The 12,009-nt window shown below is 46.8% G+C and overlaps 1 protein-coding gene across 2 annotated transcripts in view; it reads left to right on the plus strand.

The window, feature by feature from the left end:
- ARL3 (ADP ribosylation factor like GTPase 3) overlaps positions 1-10,933 on the plus strand; it is a 30,374-nt gene extending 19,441 nt beyond the window's left edge. For both annotated transcript variants that reach the window (XM_018041170.1, XM_018041171.1), the window contains 2 exons: positions 1,347-1,532; positions 10,655-10,933. In XM_018041170.1, coding sequence (XP_017896659.1) covers positions 1,347-1,532; positions 10,655-10,702 — 234 coding nt within the window. In that variant the 3' untranslated portion in view covers positions 10,703-10,933. The remainder of the gene's footprint in view (positions 1-1,346; positions 1,533-10,654) is intronic.

A 12,009-nucleotide genomic window follows, 5' to 3' on the forward strand; every position in this document is an offset into this window, starting at 1 on the left:
TAAGCAAATGGAACTTAACACCATGCCCGAAAGCTCTCCAGGTTTCTTCCCAGGCCACAGAGAAGTGAACCCAAAGGACAGTTCACCTACCATTTCTATGTGCATTTTTTTCAATACCAACTTAATTGATCTGAGGGTAACTTGGACAAATTAGAAGGTATGGGAAGAAATATGCAAGCCAAGACTAAGCTGCTCTTCTTTCCAAGCCAAGAGATAGGTATACTTTGAATATTGCTTCCAGTGCAGGGTGCATGTCAGTGTGATTACATGATACGATTAGCAAATGCAATTTTACATAGAGACACAATGGATATAGACCATTTTACCCAGGCTGACTACTAAGTGAGCAATAGTATGGACGTCTTTGCGGAAGCGTGCTTATATTTTTACTTTTTAGTACAGCCCTTGGCCATTGACCTAAACTACCACACATGGCCTTCCAAAGGTAGCAGAGTCCCCATGTTTAGGTTCCTTTTCCCTGGAAATTAGTTTGAGAACTCGCCTGGAGACAGTCCTTCTCCCTTCCATACCTTGATGATTTCTGGACCATCACTCATGTGAACCAATGCTACACATGAACTTGGGGTTGAAAGGTGTCAGACAGGGATCTGCCCGTCAAACCATCCAGTTCTCTCTGACAGCTCCAGTGTTTAAGTGGCTAAAGTGTGGGTCGAGGGAGGAAGGGATGGGTCCTGGCTTTTAGTAAGTATATACCTTCTCCCGGACTTGTTGCAGACAGAATTAACATACAGTTTAGATCCCAAACAAGCACCTAAAACTCAGAGACCTTGTCAGATAGACTAATGCAGTTACTTTAGGAAGATGTGGATTTGAGGAAATGTAATGCACATGCATGCATGTTTTGGAGATAGAGATTGATGAACCAGAATTATAGTCTCTAAATCAACTGTCATTTTTATTCAAGTTTTTAAAAATATATATGTATCTGTACATATATACATATGTATATGTGTGTATATATATGCATTGAAAGTTATTTGCATATAATAACCTTGGGTAAGTTTTAAATGTCTAACCACAACTTTTGTTCTCCCTTGAGTTTCTCTAAGTATGATTTATGAATCCCCCTATAACAGAACTACCTTATTAGTAAGAGCATATGTAGATTCCTGGGCCCTGGCTTAGACTTTCCAAAGTCAGCATCTTTGGGTTGGGCCCAGAAATCTGCCGGGGGATTCTTCCACATGCTCAAGTTTGAGAACCACTGCCCTTGAAAGTTGCTAGTTGATCAGCTTAACTTTTATTTAGTTTCAATTCAAAGTGCATGGTTAAATATCATAGATTTCCTCCCCCCCCCCTTCCCCATCTATTCCCAAATGATCCAGGAACTAGCTGAATTACTGGAGGAGGAAAAGCTAAGTTGCGTGCCCGTGCTCATCTTTGCTAACAAGCAGGATCTGCTCACAGCAGCCCCTGCCTCTGAAATTGCAGAAGGACTGAACCTGCACACCATCCGCGACCGATTCTGGCAGATCCAGTCTTGCTCAGCTCTCACGGGAGAGGGCGTTCAGGTGAGGTTACCGGAGGGCTCGGTCACCTGGCAACCAAGGTAGCCTGTCTCATTGGTTGCGCGGATCTAGATAGAAAAAGATATAAAACAAATAGCCTTTGATGGGCAGATGAACCATTCCAGGATGTAGAGGGCCTGGAGGCATCTGATTCTTTCCTACTTAGCAACCAATCTGATATCATTAACTGGTCCAGGAAAGCCAGAGATAAACCACCCCACACAAGCAACAAGCTACCCCATTGGGGAGGAGGTCGGATCAGAAGATTTCAAAACTGCTTTCCCAACTCTGGGATTCTCTGATGACTGGGCTGAGGGTTTTGTGTTGCATCTGGTATTATGGATGCCAACACCAATGCTCTGTTATCTGGCACTCTCAAGGTAGCAGAGCCATCAGTCACACACTAGTTATCCTAGAAGTGTTTTGTTTTTTTCTGTTGGCTGTCTCCACTGCCCTCAGGGTTGGTATCTATTTCCTGCTGCTTTGGGTTGGCATCCCACAGCGAGGCTTCTGCCTCCTAAAAGCCTTACGCTTTACACCGAGGAACTGTGTACTGGAAGAGCAGGCTCCCCTTCATTTGATATTAATTTGGGACAGAACACGATGGTAACCCAGACACCAGAGAGGCAGTATCCTCAAAGAATGATCAACAGTTGCAGCTCCCATGTGTCCTACCAAGCAACCTCAAGCCAGCCAACCCTTGAGTCAGCCCTCTAGGACCACTTCTTGATTCTGAAGCCCCCAGCACGCCCCATATGCCCCATTTTCAACATCTGGTATACCTGCCAGGGTGGTGACGCAGTGCCGTGAGAACGGGACAGTGCCGCTCCAGGGTGCTGTGAGGGAGCATCAGTGTCTAGAGAGATGGCGTCTCCCCGCATTGCCGTAGGGCGCGTGTCTCTGGTAGTGTGGCCGGTTTGCTTTTCTGTAATCTTGGTGTGTTGGGTTTGGTTCTCCATCGTTGTCTGGCAGCCTCTTTCCATTTCCCTCCTAACACTCTTCTTCCCTTTCCCTGCAGATATTTGACAAATTTGATCGGTTTTATCTCCAGCAAATAATCACTTCCTAGAGTTATCCCCTGGAGAAGGAGATGGCAACCCACTCCAGTATTCTTGCCTGGAGAATCCCATGGACGGAGGAGCCTGGTGGGCTATGTCCACGGGGTCGCAAAGAGTCAGACACGACTGAGCGACTTCACTTCACTTCACTTAGAGTTATCTCACTTGTTCCATCTGTGCGCTGCCTGTTTTTTCCCCTTTGTGTTACATAGACTGCCAGGGCCCCTTCTGTGCTTTGCCACTGGGTCTGAGGGAAGACCAGTTAGCGCAAGACAAGTGCCCCTGCTCCAAACCCTTCCATACCTGCTCTCAGAAGCTCTTGGGGTGTGTGTGTGTGTGTGTGTGTGTGTGTGTGTGTGTGTGTTAGAAGCTCTTGGTGTGTGTATGTGTCAGAAGCTCTTGGTGTGTGTGTGTATGTCAGAAGCTCTTGGTGTGTGTGTGTGTGTGTGTGTGTGTGTGTGTGTGTGTGTGTGTGAGAGAGAAGCTCTTGGGGTGTGGGGGTGTGTGTGTGTGTGTGTGTGTGTAGGTGTGTGTGATGTAGCCAGAGGTTGTTTCAGCTATGTCCCCAAAAGGGAAGCTGGAGCTCTGTGAGTCTCCGTGAGATTTTAGGTTTGGGGAGGGAGCAAGTGTTAAGTTTCATCTATTTCCTTTCTTCTTTACTAGATTGTGGTTATAAAGCAATATATTCTTGGGAATTCCCTGGTGGTCCAGTGGTCAGGACTCCATATAGGGGGCCCAGGTTTGATCCCTGATCAGGAACTAAGATCCCACAAGCCCCACAGTGTGTTCAAAAATATGGAAAGCAATATATTCTCATTGTTAATCATATCAAAGTACTACATAAAATTAAAAACTAAAAAGTTCTTTAATTTCCTCTAATCCCACTCAGCAATGAAATGATCATTGATAGTTTTATTCTTCTCAGGTCTCCTCTATAAAATTACAGTCACATATATGGTTGTATGTATCTATCAGGTTTTGAATTAACTGCTCATTTTTCAGCTTAATTTACAAGTTGGTCCAACAAGTCTGTTACAACCCAGGATGTTTTTGAATAGGTAAATTCTGATCATTTTATTTAGCTTTACACTTTTAAACAAAAATCAAGTTTTACCTAAAGTATTTCTCTCAGTTGTGCATAAGATGGCGCTCATGGGGCCTAGGGTTATTTTGGTGAGGGTAAGGCCCAGGAAAAGAAACAGCTTTCTTGTGTTTGTACAGACCACTTCAGCAAGAGGACTATGCCCCTCTAAAATTGTTTACAGCCCAAATATAGAAAGTAGAGGATCTTGAGTTTGGGGATTCTAAAGGTGGAGGTTAAGAAAAGGAATACATTTTGTATGCATACTCCTAAGAAAGTGGGAATTGACAGCTGTGTGATCTTTTTTCACTTGTCCAGAGTGTCAAAAGGAAGAAAAACCAAAGCTGGAATTAGCAGTGAGGCTCTTGTTTCTTCAGCCAGCCTTAGGGATATGAAAAGGAGGAACTAGGGTCCCCTCAAATCAGTCTTTAGAGGAGCGGCATTCAGGTCAAGGGCTTCCTCGGAGGAGGTGGGAAGACGCGGTGGTCGTTGTCTTCCCACCCTACACCCCTCCCGCCCTGGCTAGGCAGAGTTGAGAATGGACTCCCTGCTCCCAGCTGTCAACTGCCATAGAAAGGGAGTTCCCTTTAAGCCACAGGATCTTCAGGCTGGGAAAGAGGCCTGAGCTACCAGAGAGTGGGAGCAGGCAGGAATCAAGTCAGACAGTCCTGTATGGTTTGATTTTGTTATAAAGTTCTTCCCAGATCAGGGACCTTCAGCAACTGTGTTCACAGGAAGTGAGAGATCATGAGAGATCCAGCAAAGAACCATGAGCAAGAAAAATAATGATCTGATATGGAGGAGAAATAGTTTGAAGGTCACTTAATTAGTTTAGTAGATAGTACCATGGTGTATAGAATTGGGTAGTTAAGACTGGGATTTCAAGGTTAATGAGATTAGATTATGGTTAATAGAATGATATAAATTTAGAGAATTTAACCATTATTTGAAATGGGTTATTTAATAAAAATGTTAATTAAGAAGGGAATCTGCTGTCTATTGTCCTCTAATGGCAACCTTTGGGGACTGGAGAAAGGTCGTGGAATTTTCTGTGGAAACAACATTCGTTGTGAGGCACTGATGACCACGTCCCTCTTAGGTAATACCTTTGACCTAAGCTCTTGCCCACTCAGCCAATTTCTTGTTTTTCATTTGAAAAAGAGTTACCTAGAATTCTTTTCCCTGTATTGCTTAGTTCAAGAGCAGGCCTTTTAATGACTCGTACTAATTAAGGCTTTAAGTATTCCTAAAAATGAAAGACTTTACTTTCAGACAGAGATTCTGTGAAAAAGTTACTTAAAATTCCTTAACTTCCTATCTCATCTTCCCATTCTACCCTCCCCACCCATGGCCCCCCTGAAAGCTGGTCTGCAATGGGGAGAGCTACCAAGATGCTCAGTCGTGATGGGGGTCAAGCAACTGGGACCACAGCCCTAATGACCCTGAAAGAAAATATACAGAAGTCAAAAAAAAAAAACCTGGAATTTGTTACTGTTCCAGATATTTAAAAACAAGTATCTTTTTACATTGTGTTTATGTGTATGCCTGATCAAATGCATTTGCGAAACCTGTCCTGTGCTGATAAATAACCCTTGAGTGGGTGAGTCGGGGGAACAGATCTGCTAGGTGAGGAGACTGCTCGGGCAGGGACCTCATTTCTCCTTAGCCAAGCAGCTTAAATACATGATTCGAGATTGTGGAAGTTAGTGATTCCTGAGATGGATTTTGGGTCCTTGTTCTACCTGATATTCTGATGGCAAATACGTGCAGTCGTTATAAGGAGGACAGGCAGTCCCTGGCTCTAGATGTGGAAATTGGCTTTTGCGGGCTTCTAGAGAGTTGCACAGAGAAGGCAATGGCACCCCACTCCAGTACTCTTGCCTGGAAAATTCTATGGATGGAGGAGCCTGGTAGGCTGCAGTCCATGGGGTCACGAAGAGTCGGACACGACTGAGAGACTTCACTTTCACTTTCCACTTTCATGCATTGGAGAAGGAAATGGCAACCCACTCCAGTGTTCTTGCCTGAAGAATCCCAGGGACAGGGGAGCCTGGTGGGCTGCTGTCTCTGGGGTCGCACAGAGTCGGACACGACTGAAGCGACTTAGCAGCAGCAGAGAGTTAGGAAACGGTCTTTGTTTGCCTGACTGATGGTGATGAGGAGGCAGCCCATCACGTAATTAAAGCAGGTTTTCAGGGGAAGCTGTCGAGAGCAGAGGCAGGTAAGGGGCACTAAAAGCTGAAGGAGAGCATCAGTCTTGGAAACGCTGTCAGGGAGAGCCCCGTAATCCAGAGGAGTGGTCAGAGAGACCTAGTTATGTCAAGCAGATGAAGGCAGGGCAAAGAGGAACTGAACTGTGTCCGGGAGGGAAAAGCCACGGCCCCCTCCGGTAGACCCCCTTGCAAACACGGGGCAGCCTCCATCTGCATCCAGGGTTGCCAGGGCTTCTCGTAAACAACACCTAACCCTGGGACTCTTCTCTGCTTTTCCCTGGGTGTCTGGAAAATAGTGAACAAAGGATCTGGCTGAGAGTCAGAGAAAGGTGTAGAGAAATCAGTCCCTCTTCCACCTGCAGACCTGAATGTGAATCCCAAACCACAGCTCTCCCTGGCAGTGGTAGTTTCAGGTGTTTGGAGACATTGCCTCCACAGAACATTGTGTGTGTGTGTGTGTGTGTTTAATTAAAACTATACTGCTTTAGAATTTCCTTTCAAAGCAGAGATCAGCAGTTTCAACCTGGGCTCTAACCTTAGTCATAACAGAGATCTGCCTACACCAATAGCTTCAAGCTAGCAGAAGGTTCTCCTGGGTATCGCTCTGCATGCCCCCACCTCACATCCATACCTTCTTTTCACATCACTCCCACATGCCCTGTCTTCCTTCTCTGAGCAGAGCTGTAATCCGGCTCACAGAGCTCTCACCTTCACAGAAAGGGCCTCTAGCCATCTGAGCCCTGACGTGTGAGCTGGCCTTCAGAGTGCCTCACAGATGAACTCTAAATATTCACTAGCCCAGGTTCTTGTTTTTGTTTCTTTTTCCTTGATCTGAGAGAACCTTTTTTTTAATATGCCAACAGAATTTCAATATTTTTTTTTAAATAACATTTACAACTTCTTTCTAGGCCTGGTTCAGTTATTTTTGACTCCCAGGGTGTATGGAACTCCTTATCTGCAAGTCAGACCTCAGGTTTATTTTTAAATTTTCAACCCTCTCTGTAGACTAAGAAGGCAAACTTGGGCCATGCAATTTTGCTACCTCTCTGGGGCAGTGCCTTTTGTCACCAGAAAAAGTATTAATAGCAAGCAATATTTTATGTATGCTGCCTCCAGCTGCTCCTGACCCTGGGGGCCCAGTGGCACAAAGGAATAGGCTGCATTGCTCAGCATGGGCCTGAGCAATTACTGATGTGACGGTGTAGTCCTCGTGGCATTAAACAACCAGACCCACCCAACCATGGCTGCCACTGCTCCCTTCCTACCACTGAGCAGTGACGGATGCATTGCAGAGAGATCAGAGTATGAGGGGTGCACTCTTCCCATAGAAAGGGCATCACGCCTTTAATCCCGAAATGGAGAGATCTGTGATCAAATAGGTTTCCACCCATGTGGTTAGGGGCCACCTTCCATTTTTCCCAGTGGTTAGTAGGGAATAATCCCATGACATGGTAGAAGTTATTTCCTCTGCAAGAGGCCAGAGAAAGCTCAGTATTTGAGGTTCAGTGTCTCTCCTTAGTCTCTAGTATTGAATTGAAGCCAGTCAATTCAAATTCAGTTTCAGCAAGGTTGGTCGGGGGGAGGTGCAGTGGAGGAAGAAAGGGAGGACTATACCATGAGATTGTCAGCCCTGTGAGGAAGATCCAGTTTGCAGAAATTTGGTCAAACCAGTTGACAGTAAAGGTTCAGCCCTTAAACAAACCTACGAGTTCATGTCCTTCTTTGGAAGCAGAGCAGTAACCTGCCTCAGGTAGACTATCACCTTTTTCTCAGTCGTCTGTTTAAAAGAAAATCAAAGCCTTGCTAAATTAAGGCCAGAGTGATGTGGCTGCTGATTTAAGGTTCCTCCTCTTGCAATGATGTTGTCTTTAAAGAGAGAGATTCCGCTGGAGATGGCAGGCTTGCAGAGAGTTAATATGCTGGGATCATGCTGCGAGATAAAAATGTAGGATTCCACAAGTATCAGTACGTGGCAACCTAGGAATCTTGAGAGGTGAGTGGCCAGAAACAGCTCCTGGCACCTTCAGAGCTGCAGCAGAGCCACGCCGGGTGCTTGTCTGGGGCTGTTCCATCTCATGCCCCTGTGTTCAGCTGAAAGTCGTAAGAAAAAAACCTGCAGTTGCTCCTTCTGCCAGCTTGAGGGTAAGCTCAGCTTCTCCCTGAGCCTGAGGCAGAGCCCCTCCCCCGGCACTTGCCCACAGTCATTGAGAAACTGTCAGCGGTGCACTAGTGCGGGCGCTGGGGCTGGATTGCCTGGGTTCACAGCCCGCCTCTGCCACGCATTCTTCTGTGCCACCATTTCCTCATCTCTAAGTACCTACTTCACAGGGTTGTTACAGGGATTAAAAGAGATCAATTAAGTGTCTGCTGCTGGGTTGGGAAGATCCCCTGGAGGAGGACCATGGCAACCCATTCCAGTATTCTTGCCTGGAGAATCCCATGGATAGAGGAGCCTGGCAGGCTATGGTCCATAGGGTCGCAAAGAGTCGGACAGGACTGAAGTGACTTAGCAGGCAGGCAGGCCAGCCATCATGCGAAGTTCTGTAAACACCACCCCAAGCCAGTCTGGCATGGACCCTCCCCTCAGGAATCTTTCCTTGCCAGTGGGCACCTTAGAGGTAATATCCTTGTTGACTGTTGTCTCCCTGACACCTCCCAGCTCCAGTTCAGGTTCTCCTCTGGGCAGTAACAGGAAAGGCACAAACCCCCAGCCTCCAAACACTTTAGATGGGACAGCCTTTCCAAACCAGAGCAGAGTTAAGTCTTCCAGCTTCCCACACTCCCAAGTTGCAGGCAGCAGCTATGGAACGTGCCCCACCCGCTGGCCCCTTGCCAGCAGGTCAGCTGGTGGGGCCCGACCTCTGAGCGCCCTCTGCTGGCAGGACTGGAGCTCTCACACACATCTGGAGGACACTGCCCCTCAGCAGGGCTCCCCATTTAAATCCCCTCTGCCTCCATAACAGATACCCAATAGAAAGCTGCCCCTCACCCTCCACATTCTGCCTTGGGTTCCTGCAGCTGAGTAAATATTTTTCCTATCTCTTTGAGTGCATTCATGTTGAGTTACATACAATAAAAGACGCCCAGCCCCCTCTGTAATCAGCCGTAAAACAAGAGGGAAGACAGTATTCAGTGGGAACACTGCTCTTGATTTCTCTAAGATGATTTGATAAAATAGTGCAAGTCTCTATAGAGCAGGAAATATTGAGGTACGCACCTTTGATGCTGTTTGTGCGGGTTCCTACAGATGGAAAGTGCCACGTAAGTGCTAAGCTATTCACCTTTGAAGGCAAAGAGAAGATGGTTATCTTATTCATCCCTCTTTTATTTGTAAAATCTTTTTTGTCTCCTGGCAGGTGATCTTTTTTTTTTCCTGGAAACCAATTAGCTCCTAAAATTAAACATCCTTCTCTTTAAATTAGTCCTTTTCCTAAAAATGGTCTTAAAATTGGCCTCAGCTTTTCAGAGTAAGCAACTGACCCACTTGTAATTGGAGTCCACCTTCTCTCACCTCGCCTCCCCCCCACCCCGGTCCCTGCTGCTGCCAGGTGCTGTCCACCTTTGTGTGGTTTTGTGCAGAGGGCCATGGCCAGCCTCCCCGAAGGTCTGCTCTGGGACAGCCATCAGATATTCTGCTTCTCCCAACCAAGTGCTCTGATGGCAACTGGCGGAGTTTTAATCACTGTAAATTCAGGTTATGGTGAGATTAGCCAGGAGATAGGATGCCGGCTGGTTGTGTTGCCGTGATGTATTGTTTATGGGATTAATGCTCCGAATGGCCAAGGGTGTCAGCTGATATTTATTGCTTTAAGCTGTCTCAGCTGTTCAGGTTCAACGGCTAGCTCCCTGGTCACAGGAAATGCAGGGCTCTGAATGTCATGTATGCCCTGAGATGTCCATGTGTGACAGAAGCAGGGGAAAAAGAGGGGGGTGCCTTGCAGGAGCCTCCTTCGATTTTATTCTGGGCTTCTGAGAATTCCGCGCAACTCTTGGGGTCACGAGATTCTGGGGAAAGAGTGAGCGTTCAGGGATGGGTGGGCCTGGCATCCACAAGATACGCCACCTGCCAGGTGGCTGTACGTAGACATTGTGTGGATTTTACCTCTGTCCTCCTCCAGCCTTCTAAGAGAGGACACGTTCAAGGTTACTGTGCCTTTAAGGGAACCTTCTCCCCAGTCCCTCTGCTTGGTACTGCTTAAAGCTGCAAGAACTAGGCCAGGCCTCTTTAAACCTTCCCTGGTGCTGCACAGAGAGAAATGAATACACATTGCCCCAGTGTGTGTCTAGTAACGCACACTGCAGTCAGTTTGTTTTTCCAAAAAGAAATTTAATTTAGCCCAAGTGTACACTGTCACACTGTAAACACACCGGGGCACCAGAAGGGTGGCTTATTATTGAATTTAATGCCCTAGCAAAGGTCAGCTTTTAGAAAAAGCCAAAAATGGCTGGAATCTGTCCTGATAGCTCCTCAATCAGGCCTGGGATCCAGGCAGATGTGTTTATTTTTTCAGAGGGAGTTCCTGAGGACCCATCTCAAGTTCAGGCTCTTGACACTCCCCCTCCCATCTCCCTTCAAGCTCTCAGAGGCCTCCCCACTCCTCCCTAGGAGGTCACTGTCCCTGGTCACCCAGGTGGGCCCCTGGGCAGGCAAGCGCCATTGAGCCCGTGGTTGGGGAGGGAGGCCCCAGGACCCTCTCTCTTTCCCCCCGAAGGCTGGAGTGAGTGGTGCCTTACTTACAACTAACACTGCCTCTCTACCCCTTTCCCTCAAAGGACGGCATGAACTGGGTCTGCAAAAATGTCAGCGCAAAGAAGAAATAAAATCTCCACAAATGGAGATGCGGGAGCTGCGGGAGCTGAATTCTGTCCTGAAAAACACTAATTTGCTGCTTTCTGACCAAATGTTTTTCCATCTGTGTACAGCTACAGCTGTATGAAGAGAAGGAGCAACATCATTTAAAAAGAATCCCCATTCCAGCCGTAGATTTAACTGATCTCTGAGGTTCAGTATCATTTTTCAAATAAAGGAATTATATTATTTCTTCTGCATCATTGAAATAGTATTAAATGTCTCAAAGCACATGATTAGAAAATGAGATCTTTTAAATGAGCAAGAGATTGCATTGCAGTTTACACAATTCCAGTGGGCTTTTTTCTTTCAAAAAAAAAAAACGGTGGGGGAGAGAGGAAGAGGACCACAGCTTAGGCTGTAGTCATTTATTTCCTGACCTGTCCTTACTTTCCCCCGTGGTTTTGAAGCCAAGATAGTGTTTGCTCGCACTGGTCAGTGATTTCTACCATCACCCATTACCAGGGCTGCAGCCTGTCTGGGTGGGAAGCTGCAGGGGCCAGGGAGAGGAGGGGGAGGTGAGAAACAGCAGATGATTAAACCACCTTGTCATGCAGGTAAGAGACTATGTAATCCTCACCCTTTGGAAGGGGGAAAAAAAGCCTTTCTTGCAGACAAGTCACCACAGAAACATAGCCCGTCCCCAACCCCCCAGCCAGCCACACAGGGAAGCAAATTCTTACCACTTTTGACTGTAATGACATCTGGAATGTAAGGAGAGGTGGGAGGTTTAATTCCAGAAAAATTACAAGGTCTTTAAAAAGCCCTCACATGGAGGGCTCCGGCTAGCGTAAACAGGCTTTCTCCAGTTCAATGGAGCAGTGAGCAGCTGACTCCGAGATTAGCTGCCTTCTCCACGGCCGTCCCATAGAAGGGATTTCTAAAGCTCAAAGAATTCTATGTTTAAATGATCACAATAGGCTGCTGCTATCAGATTTTAAAAATAAATGCAGCTTCACCACGAACCTGCTCCACTGAGAAAAGCCAGGCAGATCGATCTTCAGAAGAGATCAATTTTTACAGTGCTGGCAACCTGGTGGTGTGGGCTGCTCAAGGGTGAAGAGGGCTTGCTGCTGGGAGGCGCTTGGGTGGGTAGGGTTGTGGGGGCCTTGCCCAGAGAAGCCAGAGTCACCCCAGCTCCTGGTCCCCTCAGCCTCTCTCTAGCAAAATGTGTCCTCTGTTGATTGATCAGAGAGGAATGGCAGGAGATTTCTCCTGCCCTGTGTTGCAAAAAGAGCTTGTTTCCTTGAGCCTTAAGAAATCCCCAGCTTCAGACAAG

Source organism: Capra hircus, chromosome 26 (assembly GCF_001704415.2).
Source record: "Capra hircus breed San Clemente chromosome 26, ASM170441v1, whole genome shotgun sequence".
In the NCBI taxonomy this organism is placed as follows: Eukaryota; Metazoa; Chordata; class Mammalia; order Artiodactyla; family Bovidae; genus Capra; species Capra hircus.